The following is a 16,955-nucleotide window of genomic DNA, read 5'->3' as shown; positions in this document are numbered from 1 at the left end:
TACAATAGATTAATATAGTCATCTTTCCCTTCATATGTCTCCTCTAAACTTTGGCTTTTTAGCCGTAAGCCCCAAAAGAAACCAAAGAACTTTTTCTTGAACAGTTTTTCAAAGAGAGACATGTTACAGTCCTCAATGCTGCCCTTTGTTTTCCAGGTACAAGTTTTCTAGCTCAGACAACTAAGAAACACTGTAGACCATCTTGAGGTCTTACTCAAATGGGGTATTTTTCTACATATTGAGATGAGACAGTGCATGGCTAGAAAAACTGGGGTGGAAAGGTGTAGCTTATTGCTGATTTTGTTTCATTTTATTCAGTTCTTACAAACAGGGGACAGAGCAATTCAAAATGCCTTTTACAGCTCCCCCCCTTTTTCTTTCTTTTCCTTTTAACCAAAGTTAAGGAGACTAGAAGGGGCTGGTTTCTTTTTTCCCACCTCTTGCCTCTAATAAGAGTAGAGACTAATCATAGTCATCAAGAGATCTAGAATCAAAGAAAGACCGGAGACAAACGCTCTTTTACATATGTGAAAATGGAGGCCTAGAGAGCTTAAGTAACTTGGCCAGCTAAAAAAATAACACATGGGACAAGAACTCTGATATCAAGTTAACTAATGATTCATCTATAATCTAGTTTTCAACAGTTCCTGCAGTAGAGGGCTGATTAAATACAGTGTGACGCTTGCCTAGTACGGGACACAGCTGTACAGCTGTTCAAGATGTACAGGTAAGAAGCCTGGAAGAGCAGAGAGGACATTTGACCAGCTGTTTGACCAACTTGGAATAATGGAAGTTACAGCTGGAAAGGACAGTTAGGGCCAAGTCGTGGAGTACAACGTGTATGTGTCTAAGATATTTGGACTTTACTGCTCAAAGAGCTTTAGTGGACAGTAAAAAATTTTAAACGTGGGGGTGACTTGATCACGATTGTTGTTTCTGGTAAGAAAGATCTAAAAGTGGAGGGAGACTGGAGAGGGAACAGCCCGGAGGTACAAGACGGCCATAGGGCAGATGCCTAGGTAAGGTCACCTGCTGGGTGTCGGGGTCTAGAGGTCTGAGAGAGAAAGGTGTCAAGCGTGTCAAGCTTCCCTCAAAGAGCCGGATGTAATGCCATGCCTTTGAAGGCCAGGACTTGGGACTTTCAGTGTAGCGTGCGTGCAGGGTTGGGGATGGGCACTGGGCACTGAATAACATGTTTACATTAGGGCTCTGTGGAAGAAACGCAGAAAAAAAACAAAACAACAAAACTCGGCGGGGAGAACAAAGCAAGCAGTCGAGAACCACCCACCCCAACCCGTAGCCCGTACTGCCCGAATCGAGGGGCTCAGGCCGCCTCCTACAGGTTGTCTCCTTACGCAAATAAACGAGGGCCAGGCGGGCGCCCTAACGCAGGCCCCGCCCCGCCGGCCGCGCGCTTGCGCCTTCCCTTCTGCTGCGCCCCGCCCCTATCCTCCCCCGCCCCCACCCCCCGGTCGCCGCCGCCGCAGCCGCCTGAGAGGAGCTGGGGGAGGACGGTGGCCCGCGAGGCTCGTCGCAGACAACGCGGCGGCGATGTCCGCGAGCCAGGCGAGAGCCGCGGCGGCAGCGGCGGGGCCTCGCACGCGGCAAGGCGGCCTGGGCTTCGGCCTCCCTCCGGTTCCTAGGAAGCGGGCCGGCGGCCAGCGCGGGAGCAGCAGCGGCGGAGGCTTCGGCGCGTCTCTCTCCTCCCGTTGAGCCTGAGCCGGGGGAGGCCAGGCGGCCTGGGTGGCTGGAGGGGGGTCCGCTGCCCGAGAATGGGAATTCTCTTCACCAGGATTTGGAGACTGTTCAATCACCAGGGTGAGGGGCTCGGGCCGAGCGAGTACGGGTGGGGGAGAGGGTCAGTCCTGGCCGAGTGGGTGGGGGGTCTCCGAATACTTCCGGAGTGTGGGCGGCGCGGTCGCGCGCGGTCTCTGCGCTGGGTGCGGGCTGCTGCGGACGCGGGCCTGGGGCTATTAGATCCCACTCCCAGCTCAGCAACTCGGAAAAGGTTCCCGACTCCCTGCCTTTTGTCTTAGGAGACCTTCCTAAGAAATCCATTCCGCAAATACACCCATTGCTCCGATTTCGGTTGGGAGTGGAAAAGATTTTTGCCTCACGTCCGGCGGCCCTGAGCCTGGCCTTTCGGCCCCCTTTCCTTCAGCAGTTGGGTTTGCACACCACAGAGAAATACTGGGGTTCTCTGGGATGAAGGTTATAGGTTGTGGCCCCAGCCGCACCACTGAGCGACCAAGGATTGCAGAATGCAGAAAACGTGAGGAATCGCTCTTGACTTGTACAGTGCACCTCAGGTTCATGAGGCTTCCCGGCACCTCCACCCCGCTATGGGGAGACTCTAATGCATCCTGAGTACTGATGGTCCTTTCTCCCGTTTGCCATATTTATACCTGTGTTTAAGGTTAAGTTTAAGGTCGTTTTCCTACTCGTGTTGCTTATTTAAGTAGAGGGTTTGGGGCTGGATTAAGAATGTCAGAGTGTCTCACTGCAAGCATTTAAAAACCATATCATATGAGACATTTGTTAACTGTAGGTATCTAGTAAGTTATTAGGTATAGAGTGTATTATAAAGACATGCTTAAGTTCATCTAAACTCAGACTGTTGCCTTGAAATGCATATCAAATTTATTGAAATTTGTTACAAAATAAAATATAAAACTGGGGAAAGAGGATACAGGTTTAACAAGAAGACTCCATAGTCATTAAGATACAAAATAATTACTGGTGTACTTTTGTTTCTTCTTAACTCAAGTAGGGTGATTCATTATCCCTGCTGTCAGTAATTTAGTTTGTGTTTTCCTCTTGTGGAAGCTAGTAGTGGTGTCACAGCCCAAAGTTTTCCAGTAAAGACGTAAATGAATGGTGACATCTATTATGTACAGCATCCCCACCTCCTCCTTCATGATCCAGCTGCTCTTAAAAGAAGGCGATGAATTGTAAACTGACTATACTTAAATTAAAAAAAAAAAAGACACCCTCTCCCCCCCCAAAAAAAGAAGGCAAAGGGAAGGGAGCAGAACTGGGACTTGTAATCTCTAGTGTATCTTTTTAAAAAATAAAAATGATAGTGTAGATCACATACTAAGTGGAAGAGCAATATTGCAAATGATTTTTGGAGACCTGGATAATTCTCATAAACTGGGGAAACCTACACTGTCTCTGGCTAGCTGTTTCTGTTGGGAGAGGGCAAGTGGGCATCACTTAATCTTTCTGGGTCTACCTAGAACGTTCGGGGTTTACCTAGAACGTCAGGGATCTTGACTGTATGACTGAAGCCCACACGTCTTGAAAACTTAATCTCTTGGTCTCAAGAAGTGAAACTTAACATTGCTGTAAAACTGATGGTGCTTATAGTAGATAAGATCTATAATAATTTTAATATCCATAATTTTGTATTATTTTAGCAAAGTTAGTGTTTCAACTCTGCTGTGAAATTTATAAAGACTTTCCCTGTTAGTTGAGCTCTAGTACTGCAAAAATTTAGATATCTCCACTTTCTCATTTGAGTCAATGATAAAATTATTTGTTTCTGTAACTTAAGAATGAATTAGAACTTTGCCAGCAGCTACTTACCAGTAGTAAATAATGTGTGCATTGTTACCACTAAAAATCGTTAAGAGTAGTGTTCTTGTTACTTGTATTTTATGGTGATTTTTGACTGGACATTTATTTCATTGTTGGGAAACTAATAGTAAGAGGAATTAGTGAAGTTAAGTTCTAGAAATTTAGATGTTAATATTGTGGAAATGTGAATAAACTGTTTCTCTTCTGTTCAATGATGTGGTTGTCTTATCAGTAGGGTCACTTTAAAAAATATTCACCATTAAATCTAATGCCAGGTCCTTGTTGGTCTTTTTAGTTTTGTATTAAATTGAATGTGTATGTGTGTGTGTGTTAGATATATCTTAGATGCTTTATTTTGCCTTCAGAAGAAACAGAACACAATCCTATATTCTTTTCAAATAAATTCTTGGAAGATTTTAGGGAATTACAGAATTTGCTATGCTCATGAAAGAAATCGTGACATCTCTCTCTTTTTCTGAACTCCCTTTAGAACAACCTTTCCAGTTTAAGCTTAGCTAGGTTGACTACACAGTGAAAGCTAATTGTGTATTGCTCAGACTTGAAAAACCGGAGGTTGCATTTAGGTGATATTTAAATCAGTAGGGTACAAACTTAGTCCTAGATGCTGCTGTATATGTCAGTTTTTAAAAAGTTTCAACAGTCCTCTGAAGTAATTGTTCTCTTCCCCTGAAAAGAAGAAACTGAGGTTCCAATGGAATGATTTTCCTAGGCAATGCAGCTGGTAAATGCCAGAGTTAAAACACTGTAGAAATATGTCACTGATACTGGTCTTAAAAAAGTGATTGGTGCCATTTTTTTCCCTGTGAATTGTTTCCCCCTATTAGCTGTTTCCCAGTTGTTAAACTAAGTCTTTACAACTTTAGAACTTTGAAGAGTTGCCATTAGTATCTTTCAGTATAGAAAGGCTTATGATCAGTGCTTCATGTGTTAATTAAACAAGTATTTTTGAGCACCTATTTTGTACCAGGGACTGTTCTAGGTGGTGGAGATAGGAAACAAAACAGACAACCCCCCTGTCTTTATGTAGGGAGACAGAAAATAATCTAACTCCATCTTTATAGATAAAATAATAGCAGTTAACGCCGACATGCAAAATTAGGTTCTGCATGTTTTATGCAGTTGATTTAGTCTTTACTTGATTGATTTACTCTCAACAACAACCCTGTGAGATATTCTCCCCCACTTGAGCTATACCCTCCCCTCCTTTCCCCTACCTTAAAGGGCAAGAAACATTAGGTAACTTGCTAAAGACACTTCAGTTTAGTGATAGACCTTTTAGAGATTTTAACCAGGATCCTATAGTGCTTAAGTTAGTGCCCTTGAAATGAAACAGAACAAAAACTTTGTTTGTATAAGAAGTATTTGTGTTAGATAAAAGGAAGAACTTTCAGACACTAATTGAGCTATGAGAGAAGTCTTGGAGTTTCCCTATTGTTAGCCTTGTTTCATTTTACTGATTGGTTCTTCGAAAAGGAATGATACATTGTGAGTGAGTTCTGGAGAAGCTGTTTGTGCTGTAGGAACCTGGTGCTGGGAAAGTCACCACTGCTTCTGTTGTTTTTTTCATTGTGTGGGAATTCAAATGCGTAGAATACATATAGAAGCTGAGTAGCCAAAGGGGTGAGCTGTGCCAGTTCTTAAAATGTTAGCTTCAAATTCACCCTTTTTGCATGCTCTGTGGATATGGAGCTGGATCCTTTAAATATGTTTCTCTTGCCAGCTGGCACAATGTTAAGCTTTATCAGTAGACGGCATTGGAGGGACACTGCAGGAGGAGGGGGTTTTTCTCCCTGGATATAGTGTGCTCTGTCCTGCTCTTGCAGAGTGAGCCCCTCCTCCAGTGGCTTGCTTTTGCACTGCCTAATGGTAGCAGCTGCTTCCCCTAGCACCCACTTCAGTTGGTTTCAGGATGGAGGCCCTCCAGTCAGTGAACCAGCATTCTAGAGGGAGGATTTCCAGAAAAGTCCTCTGACAACTCCACACAGCTGCTTCTGACATTCAGTGAGCCACGGCCAGGCCCTAAGCAAGGTCTGCATCTCAGTCCTGGGGAAGTAGGGGAAGCTCTATCCCAGCCTGAGAGGTGGTGAATGCTCCGTATATTTGTCATTCTTTTAATCTTCAGTTATTTCTTGTTAGCCAACCCCTCATTACTCCAATCCCCTGTAATCGTTATTTTCTTTAAATTAAACTTTGCAAGTTCAAATTGCTATGTGGTTTCTGTTTCCTAATTGGAGCTCTACTTTTGCCACATATAATTGTTGCTTTTCCTTCAGCAATTTCTTAGTGCAAAAGAGAAGTTTGGCGTTTTGTTTTGTTTTGTTTTTCCTCCTGAAATTTCACTATCATGCTATAAATTGCAAGCTTATTTTCAAACTTTGTGTTTTATTGATACTTTCAGGTTTTGCAAACTGAATTTTTAATATATAGTGACCTGATCAATTATCTCCCTTCCAAATCTGATTTATTTATTCATTAATACTTCATTAAGCACATGCTTTATTCTAGGTTCTGTGTTAAGATCTGAGAGAACTATAGTCAACATGACAGAAATGGAATTTTTTGCTCTGTGTGAGACAATCAATGGGGCTTAGTGAAAGTTTGGGTATGTGGTGAGAATGAAGAATCAGGATGACTCAATTTATCTGTCTTAGTATTTGTGTTTTCTGGCTTTGGTATGCTTCACAGAGACAGAAGGCCTCCAGGATGACAATGACTTTTTATTTTTATTTATTTATTTATTTATTTATTTATTTATTTATTTATTTATTTATTTATGCTTAGTTTATTGACAGGTAGTTGGAAGGATATATATTGACTCTTAGAACTTGGCAATAAACGGAACTGGTAGGCTGCCTGGGTATATCAAAAAGAAATGAAGAAAAGAAACAAGCATTTTCATGACAAACAGTAAAGTATTGATTAGGAAACTAAAGCCTAAGTGATAATTCAAAATTCCGTCCAAGCACTGTAACAGTGTGTAGTTGTTTTAGATTATCTGAGAAACTGCAAGAATGCTGTGGCAAAGATATTCTAAGAGAAAAACCATACTAAGCAGTAAACTTGTCATAAATCACATGCATCAAAGAATTAAAATAGCCAAAAGTTTTATTACATTTGCCAACATAACATTGTCTCTTAGAATGCAAGTTGTAGTTTAAGTTCTGTGGGGTATTTGTTTTGAAGTGCATGGTAACACTTTTTAGCTACACAATTTGTGTTTTGCATAGAATGCTGCTCCATGCTGGTCATGAGAGAAACAGGCTGGGGTGGTGAAAGAACCTAAGGATATTCAAAGGAGTTGATTTAGTATTAGACAGTGTGAATAATTTACCCCTATTGTTGGGGAGAAACTGGCTTTTCACCATTGAGTGGCACCTTAACTTTGAGCCCATTGCACAATTATGTCTTAATCTTGTAGTTCTCACTGTGACCCACATGCTATACCTTAAACTTAGGAAGCTGTTAAAAACAGCCATTGGTGCTTTATTATAAAAACAAAAATTCAGAGACAAGTCTTAGGGAGTGGATATAAGTTGGCATTGAATGTGGCTTGTAGGAATCTGGGTGGGACGAAGAGGTGAAAGTCCTCCAAAAAGATCTCAGACTGCTTCACAGAACATGTGGCTTCTCAGAGATTTTCTAGGTTCTGCAAATGTTTGATGTGAATTTCTTTCCTTATCTTTTTCTTTTTAAAATATTTTAACCACTTAAAAACCCCTCATTTGTTTATTTGTTCAGCTTGCATTCCCTTGATTGACTTTATTTATTTATTTAATTTATTATGTTAGAAAATGTTTTGCCTATGTTTTCTTCTAGGTTTATAGTGTCTTATATTTAAGTGTTTAAGCCATTTTGGGTTTATCTTTGTGTATGGTATGAGGGAGTGTTTGAGAAGGATCGGTATGAGTTCTTTATATGTTTGGTAGAATTCTGCAGTAAAGCCATCTGGTCCTGGACTTTTGTTTGCAGGGAGTATTTTTATTGCTGATTCTGTTTCACTTCTCATGATGAGTCTGTTCAAATGATCTATTTCTTCTTGATTCAGTTTTAGTGGACTGTATTTCTAGAAACTTGTCCATTTCTTCTAGGTTGTCCAGTTTGTTGACATGTGGTTGTTCATCAAAAGCTTTTTCTTAAAGATCTGCTTACTCTTAGGTGCTACAATCCTTAACATTTATTATCTATAGAATGAATATTAATTCAGCATTTATTGTGCCAGAAAAAGTTGTAGTTACTGAAAATATGAAGATGATTAGCATGTGATCTGTACACTTGAAAGATTAGAAGAAATTCCCTAAATGGAGAATTGGGAAGGATAATTCCAGCACAGGTCAAAGCCATGAGTAGAGGTAAAGAAATGTTTGCTGTGAAGATATCTATCTACTTATGTGGGGAGAATGGCTTGAATCCAGCCTAAACACCTGAATCTATGTGGCGGTGAGGCATAAAGCTGAAGCCTATTCATTTGTGACTGGCTTTATTTACAAAGCTGAGAACTTGTACCTTGTCTTCCTGTCAGAATGAAGAACCATCATTTAAATAAGAAAGTGGCATGATCAGCTTTATAATGTTGAGAAATTACTGTAGAAACAATAAAAAGGTGAATTGGAGATAGTCCACTTGGGTACAATAAGAGATAAAGAGGACTACAACTAGGACAGTGGGGAGGAAGCAGATTCAGGATATATTTCTGAGGTAGAATCAATAGAATTTGGTGACAAATTAGATGTTGGGGTTGAGTAGGGACTCCAAAAGCATCTGATGTTATGCTAATATCATTAAGCAAATTAAGTATGATAGAATTAGGAACAGGTTTGAATATTGGGTTTTGGATATGTTGAGAGACACTGTGTCCATCTGCTGGGTAGATTGGACTTTAGGAAAGATTTGGGAACATGGATTAGGAACTGTTTTTCTTGGTGGTACGCCCTGCCCATGTATTGTCTTAATCATTACATAACCCTGAAAGATAGGTAGTAGTGTCCATGTTTTACAGTGAAGAAACCTAGGGTTAGAAAAATAAGTCATTTGTCTGGGGCCACGTAATCACATGTATTTTTCCATCTTGCTTCTATTATCCATTGCTGTGTAAGAAGCCACTCCTAACTTTGGTGACTTAAAGCAGTAATTTATTGTAATTTCTCATGGTTCTCTGAATTCACTGAGCTCAGCTAGAAAGTTCTGGCTTGGGATTCTCAGTTGGCTCCAGTTGGATGGTAGTTTGAACTGGAGTCATCTCCAGCTCCACCTGGCTGCATATCCAAGATGGCTTCTTTATTGGTGTCTCAGCTGGAATGGCTGAAACAGCTGGGGGCAGCTCTGTGCCTCCCTCCACAAGGTCAGGCCACATGATTAGCCTGGACTTCCTCACTCATTTGCCTAGCAGTCTTGGGGTAGTCAGACTTGTTATATGGTGTCTGACTTAACCCAGAGGGATTGTCCAAGAGCTAGGCAGCAGCTGCAAGGTCTGTGATGATCTAGGTGTGGAAATCACACAGCATCACTTCTGCTGCATTCTGTTGCTTGAAAGTGGGTCATAAGACCAGCCTAGATTCACGAGGGTAACTATATGGGAGAATGAATATGCAAAGCCCATCTTTGGAGATTAGCTTCCTCCACACACTGCTGGCTTTGGGAATGGTTTTTAGATGGCCTGGCAATAGATGAGCCCTAAAATGGCCTTGCTAAAATGTGAAAGGAGTGCAAGAAGACAACTCTGGGAAACAGGAACGTTTGAAGGAAGACCCAAGGAAGAGGAGTCAGTGAAAAAATAATAAAGAGATAGAGGAAGAAAATTTGGGTAAAGTGATGCCATAGAAGCCAAGGGGGGAGGGAGTCACTGCCACCATAGCCACAGGTCCTTAAATTTGGTTAGAAGGGCCCTACGGTTCACATGTACTCAGATAGCTTACAATTACCTGTGATGGGGCCTGGCCTTTTGCCAGCAGATTTAAAAGACTGCCCTTTTTTTCTTTCCCATTCACCCCGTGTCACCTGTACATACCCAGTTAATGCCTAAAATTCACATTTAGAACTTAAATGGTTTATTCCAATGTGAAATATTTACACCTTAAGTTATTTGTAAATTGTTGTGATTACATTTAGGATACTTTACGGAGAGTGGACTTCTATAGAGTAGAAAGAATATAGTGCTTTTGTTCTCTATGTGGAATGAGGGGGATGGGGAGGTTAGACAAATGGCATACTTCTGCTGGTCTGCTGCGATATCCTTTTGAGTTCCAGGAAGGTAAGTGCCATGCACTGAATTATATATAGCTGGAAAGAATGGAAATGGGAAGTTTTAAAATTTTTGTATGAAATTGATACACTGGTGTTTTCTTTTTTTCAGAGCACAAAGTTATCATTGTTGGGCTGGATAATGCAGGAAAAACTACCATCCTTTACCAGTTGTAAGTATTAACTACTGTAAATCTATTTTATTGTTTATAGTTACTTTTTCTGCTTGAGTGGTATTTGGTTTATGAAAGCAAGTTGCACTGTAAGAAGGCAAGTTAGCCATGAACCAGGAGCCAAGTTTAAGCAACTGTTTCTAGACTGCTAAAAATTTATGACAATGAGCATGTTGTTCAGTTGTTTTGCTTATAGAAAGTAAAGAAATATTTGTTTATAGAGTTCCCTGAAATGAATCTAGAATATTGCAGATAGTCCACTTCCTAGGTTCCACCTCTGTTTAAATCCTTAGTTACAAGTTAGTGGAAAAGGGAAATTTGGGTATAAAATATAAAAGAAAGTCATGCTGATTTATCCCTTAATTGAAAAATGTTCAGACAATAGAGCTTCCTTGCTAATTGTAATATATTTGAATCCTTTTTTTCCCAGTTCTATGAATGAAGTTGTACATACATCCCCTACAATAGGAAGTAATGTAGAAGAGATATTGATTAATAATACACGTTTTCTAATGTGGGATATTGGTGGCCAAGAATCTCTTCGTTCTTCCTGGAATACTTACTATACTAACACGGAGGTATGTTTCTTAATATACTAAACCTTCTATGAATAGAATGCTTGGGAAACACCTTCTAGATATGAACTCTTGTAGTTAATGTTTTTGAAATATCATAGTATGTTAGCATAAGTAGAGTTTAAACATAGTGAAATCTTTGATTCCCTCTTTCAGGGTCGTTGTTCTGTATGTCCATTCTCATTGAGCCGCTTTATGGAGGATTGGTGATTGATTAGTCTAATTATGTATTGATCCCAGAGCCTGTCTTAAGTAATTATTTTTATAAAGAGTTCCATTTTACAGTTTGTAATTTCACTTCTTTCTTACTGTTTATTTGTGTCTACATAGAGTAAATCCTAGTTAAATGAGAGAGCTCTGGTGGTTTGAATCCTGGCCAAAATTTTACTGTGTTCTTTCTTTCATGCAGCACAACTGCACATTAAAGAATTCTTTTTCTTTTGGTTATACAGCAATTTAGACATAATCGTATGTTTTATTTACCTTTTTTTTTTTCAAAGAGGAAATTTCAGACCTATGACATTTGAGAGCTTCATTGTATAGATCTTATAAGTTGAAAGGCTGTGACAGTTGTTTTTGTAGTGCTGATTATAAGTCAGTAAAACTCCAAATATATATAAGGATGAATATTACATCATTAAGACACTGTTAAGTGTCTCTAGTGCCTGATCCCGTAATACTCCATTAGGCTTTTGATCATGTCTGTTGGAGAAGGAGAGGTGTAAATTGTTAGTACTCATATATAATGCTGCAGGTATCAAATTCATGGCAACACCTTGGAAGTTAATAACTTTATTCAAAAGGCTTGGAATAGAACAGGTCCTACAGTAATAAAACCACATATCACTAAGGTCTCAAGTAAGAGAAGAGGTAAAGTAGCAGCTCTCTTACCTATCTAACTTATGGTTGATGAAATCTGAATAATTGAAAAGCCCCTGAAAATTACAGTGGTTTAGTTGGAAATGAAAAGTTAGTTCTAAACGATAAGTAGTACATGCTAATAATAGGCAGTCAGAATGAACTCGGGCATCACAAATGCCATCATAAAGTGGCTACCTCTGCTCCTGTTTCCCTGGTGCTTTTTGGCGCTCATGGAGTTGAGGAAGAGGTGCATTATAGCTCAGTCCTGCACAGCTCCTTTACAAGTCTTTGATTATGTCTTCTGAGGCTAGTCTTATCATCAGTTCAGGAAAGAGTTGTGCTTGCAGGTAGCATGTGCCATTTATGGCAGCAGGAAGAGAGCATGGTTTTAGATACAGATTTATTTTCTCAATTTGTTGATTTTTTTAAAATTGATTTCTCTGTCACATCACTTTGCTTCCATACACACACCCTTTTAGATTTTTTAGTTGATGTTAAGTATTATCTGTCTAGAAACAACTTAAATTTAGGACCATAATGTATTTTTATCTTACTGACTTACAGTGCAAATAGGCCCATTAGCATTTAAGATACTAATTTAGAAAACAGATGTGTGTTATATTTTGGTTAGAATATTAGAGTAGTCTAACAGAATGATAACATCATATTGTCTTTTATTTTCTCTTCAAAATTAGTAACTATATTTGAATTAGGGATGGATCAGACTTTTACGATTCACAGTGTATGGTGGGTATATCTGGTTTCCAATCATACCGTATCATAAGGTTCTAATTTCTTGACGGTTGTAGCCTGTAAATCAAATAAGCACTTTATTAATTTTACAGATAGCAAATTTTGCAATCACTAATGATTTTTTTGGTAATTATTTTAGTTTGTAATAGTCGTTGTGGACAGTACAGACAGAGAAAGGATTTCTGTAACTAGAGAAGAACTCTACAAAATGTTAGCCCATGAGGTAAGTAGGATTCTGGCATTAGATGTGTGTGGGGGGTATTTCTGTGACATTTGTTCTTTCTACTTTTTCATGAGGATACTATTTCAAGTTTAAAAAAAAAAATCCTTTATCTGCTGGCCATGCCTGCTTTATAATTTTGACACTTCCCAAATTGGGAACGTATCTAGAAGCAGCAGAAAGATTGTGGAATCAGTTTTAGAATGTTAATTTCACTTATCACAGATAAATTTGGTCTAGAAGTTTTCTTGAACAATAAGACCTAAATTGGCTTTCGCTTTGCATTTTGAATAGATTAACTATACAGAGGATTATCATTGGAAATGATATTAATTAATTTAAAACTTCGTTAGAAAGATACCCTAGTTTTCTTAAGCTTTATTAAAATGCCACTGAAATTAAACAATTACATAAGATGGGTGAATTGTATTCAGAGTGACTCAACTTCTAGGAATCATCTTCACAGATGAAGCTTTGAGAAACAAGTTGACAACTACATATGGCATATAGAAGATGCTAAGTAAATATGTTTTGTATGTGCTGTTATTCATCTTCATGACTAAACTAAAAATATTTTTAGACTCTTAAGAAGAGAAATCTGTGCTATGTAGCAGAAGTTTTTCAGTGTTTAAAATGAGAGACGTATGAAAGATCACCACTTTTACCTTGTACTTTGACTTCTTTTTAAGTCAAGTTGAACAGCCTTAATCCAATATTATCTCTTTTCTATTACTATCATAATACATAATTTGTTGTGAGGTTATTAAATAAAAGGTAAAGGAAGATTTTCTTTTGTTTCTTCCTAAATATTTAAAAGTAGGTCAAAAGGTTAAAAAAAATCAAGAACCTTTAATAAAAAAGTTTGAGCCTATGAAATCTAGAAAAATTACCTTCAATATGGATTCAGTTTTATGGGGGGTTTTTTTGAGAACTTTCAATAATGATTTTATTTCTTGTGTTTTCCAATTATCCATCTAGGATCTTCTTCAAATAATTTCATTACTAAAAGTGATAAATATATATACTTGTAAATAAAATAGCATAAACTCTGTGCCCCAATTTACGCTAGGTATTTCCAATGTCAGGTATCTCTAGAGTTTGTTCTTTGAACATGCCAGCATTGGCAATCCTGACCTATATAAAAGATTTCAACACACAGTGGCAAGAGATAGTGAAACCTAAATGATAGGACGATAGGAATTAAATGACATAGGAAGTCCATCTACTCAGTGATTCAGCTATATATCAACTGTTGATAATTGTTCCATTTTCTGATTAGGATAAGAGAAAAATATCCATATCCTTGATAATGTATATGTATACTAGCTACAGTTTGTCCCTTCAAATTTTTGCCTTCTTTGTAGATAGGTGAACTGAACTATAGGTGAACCAAATTGAACATAAACGCTTGAAACTTATAAGTTCTAGAGTATCTCTTTCTGACCAAGCTCTTGAGGTGACAGTCATTAACTGTAGTAGCGTAATTGCCATCCTGCAGAGGGCACTGTGACTAAGTCAGTCTCCATTGTTATATAAAGCATATTACACAACTCCTTTTAACCAAGTAAGAAATTTACCACTTATATTTTTTATTTACATCAAAAAGAATCAAAGAAACTGTATTCTAACAAGAGTAAAATAATATGGAGCAGTGTTGTTTTAAACCTACTGAAGACTTTCTTGGCTTCAAACATCTATACACATAATTAAAACCAAAATATTCAACTAAAATCTCTAAGAAGATAGCATTCAACACAGCTGGGAGAACTTGCAAACATAGCACCAAAACCTTAGTTTTCTCAGTATCTCTCTCTATATACAAGTGGAATTTTATGAGTTTAATCTGCTTGTTGAGTACAGCCATCATCATTTCTTAGCCTAGGATCCAAGAATGGATTTTAGGATATCTATTAACACCCTAAGATTGTATATAATTTTTTTGCATGTGCATTTTTATGAGGAAAAGGTCTATAACTTTCCATAGGTTGTCAGGGAAGACGTTGGCTGTAAAAATGGTTGGGAGAGGGAAAGGTAGAGTACTGCAAAAGGAGACCAAGAACTTTTGGCTGGCTTTGTGAGTAAAGTGTTAGGTCAGTCAGTTGGGGGAATGCACAAGGGTAAAGCTAATTCTCATTTGCAGAGCAGTAAGTACACTAACATTTGAACTGTCACCAAAGCTAGGTACTGAACTAAGCACTTAAATGTAGTAATTCACTCATTCAGACCACAACCCCGGGAGGTAGATGGTGATCTCAGCATTTTACAGAAGAGGGGCAGCAGCTATAGTAGGAAGGTCTCAGCTCAAACCTGGCTCTATTATTGAGTAGTTATATGACCTTGTATGAGTTACTTACATCTGAGCCTTAGTTTCCTCATCTGTAAAATGGGAATAGTAAAGTCTTGTAGCAGTCTTGTGAGGATTAGAGATTTTATTTGGGAAGTGGTTAGTATGATGGGTGTCTTGCTCAGATTAGATATTCAATAAATGTTAGTTATGAGGAAGAGATTCAGAAATGTTAAAGAACTTACCTCAGAATCAAAGCATAAAAGTGGTAGAACTTACTATGCAGTTGGGAAATTTGGTAAGTTCAATGCCAATCTAAAAAGACCCTATCAAATATTCAAATCTAAGATATCTTCATGCACAAATATAGAAGAGCTAGGTCTCAGAAGATGACTAGGATTGCTTTAAGAATAGCACCTCTCAACTGAGAATTAAGTCCTAAGGCCCTAAGGTTTATATTGTATATAATGAATTAGTTTATTTCATATGCACCTAGAAGATGCTAACTTTAGGTATAAACATATATCTAAAGTATAGGTTGGGGTAGAATTTTGTTTTAGTAGCCACAGAAGCCTAGTTTGGGGTTGGGGGAAGGGTTAGATATGTATTTTATCGGAAAACGTGACTTTGTTAAATACAGCACTTCGAATCATAAAAATGTCATTTTATAAAAAAAAGAAGTAAATCTATATAAATATGGACTGATTTATTTAAAATATGTTCAGTTTGAAGTTTGCTTTCTATCATAACGGCTGTGAGATAATTTTATGTCAAGTAGTTGAGAAATTCTAGCTTACAAAGATTATCAAATATATTCTGTTAATGAAGTTGGAAAATGTTACGAAAAAAATGGACTGGCCCTTATAGTTTTGTTTGCTTTTATAGGACCTGAGGAAAGCTGGATTGCTGATTTTTGCTAATAAACAAGATGTTAAGGAATGCATGACTGTAGCAGAAATCTCCCAGTTTTTGAAACTAACTTCTATTAAAGATCACCAGTGGCATATCCAGGCATGCTGTGCTCTTACTGGCGAGGGGTAAGGTGTCTTCATCATGAATTACATGTATTTAACTTTGAAACATGTTATTTCTCCTTAAAATCGAATATTTAATGTTACCATGTACAAAACTTTGTAAGTTAGAGAGGTTAAGACATAGTCCATGTCTACAATGAGAGAGTTTTTAGTTTGATTCTGTAAAGAATTAGACCCGCAACATACACAGAACATGTGTCACCTGTGGATGACAGTTACTGTAGGAGTTCAGAGGAGTGGGAGTGTCATGAGAGCTGGAGAAGTCAGGAGACAGTTCTTACACTGTTGATGGGACTTACAGTATAAGAAAGGAACTGACACTTGCTAAGATTGTCCTGTGTCTTGGGTCCTTTCTACAGAGTGTGTCATTTACTCCTAACAATCATGTAGACCAGTTGTTTTTAATTCATACTTTATGCGTAAAGAAGCTGAAATAGAATATTTGCATGTGAGACGAGTTTGGGGATATGCCACCACTGTTGTCAAGAGTGAGTTACTACACTTAAAAAAATATAAAAGTTAGAATTGGAGAGAGTATGGCTTGAAGGTCCTTGGCTCTGGAGTGAAAGGTAGGTACTTGCAGTAAAATTTTGCCCAAGACTAATGCCCAGAGATGAAAGGACTTTGAGAAGGCACCAGTTGTCAGCGTTGTTAATTGTGATGTAGAGGACCAGGAGGATGTGCTATTATGAGAGATGGAATAAAGGAAATAAGAAATAAGATTTTAAAAAGCTGAAAGGATGAGCAAGCTAAAGTTTTTGTTGTAGTTATTTTTCTAAAATATGGTAGATCTGTGTATTTAAAAGCAGAAGGAAAAGAGTTAAATTGGAGGTGAAGTATTCTGAATAGAGGTGTTAAATTGGGCTTGAACTTCAACTCAGGTATTGAAAAGGGCAGCAACTTAGGGCACAGATAGATAGTATCAATATTATTTGGTTTACCCTTTAGCATGGTCTTGAAAGGAGGAGAATTTCTGCCACTTGCTGTTAACTCATCTATCCATGCCACAAGCTTCTGCCCTTCCCTAACACCTGAAGAACCTCAACCCCAAATTTAAGAACTTTATTTAGAATCCTTAATGTATATGTTTAAAAGCAGAGAAAAAAAAGTTAAATTGGAGATTAAGTCCCATCTTAGTGAAATAGAAGACATTATTACCTGATTACAGATATTTGGAAGAGCATAATTGGAACCTCAAAAAAGTGAATCTATTAATTT

At 38.2% G+C, this 16,955-nt stretch overlaps 1 protein-coding gene across 4 annotated transcripts in view; it reads left to right on the top strand.

The window, feature by feature from the left end:
• The first annotated feature begins 1,471 nt into the window (after positions 1-1,471).
• Positions 1,472-16,955, top strand: part of ARL5A (ARF like GTPase 5A) — a 39,690-nt gene continuing 24,206 nt past the window's right edge. For all 4 annotated transcript variants that reach the window (XR_012072582.1, XR_012072581.1, XR_012072580.1 and 1 more), the window contains exons 1-5: positions 1,472-1,818; positions 9,950-10,010; positions 10,441-10,588; positions 12,339-12,422; positions 15,589-15,740. Coding sequence is in view for 1 of the 4 variants with exons in the window: in XM_006196161.3 (XP_006196223.1) it covers positions 1,773-1,818; positions 9,950-10,010; positions 10,441-10,588; positions 12,339-12,422; positions 15,589-15,740 (491 nt within the window). In the remaining 3 variants the exon portion in view is untranslated. The remainder of the gene's footprint in view (positions 1,819-9,949; positions 10,011-10,440; positions 10,589-12,338; positions 12,423-15,588; positions 15,741-16,955) is intronic.

This window comes from Vicugna pacos, chromosome 5 (genome assembly GCF_048564905.1).
Source record: "Vicugna pacos chromosome 5, VicPac4, whole genome shotgun sequence".
In the NCBI taxonomy this organism is placed as follows: domain Eukaryota; kingdom Metazoa; phylum Chordata; class Mammalia; order Artiodactyla; family Camelidae; genus Vicugna; species Vicugna pacos.
The sequence above is the reverse complement of the archived record's forward strand: the minus strand, read 5'-3'. Positions and strand labels throughout refer to the sequence as shown.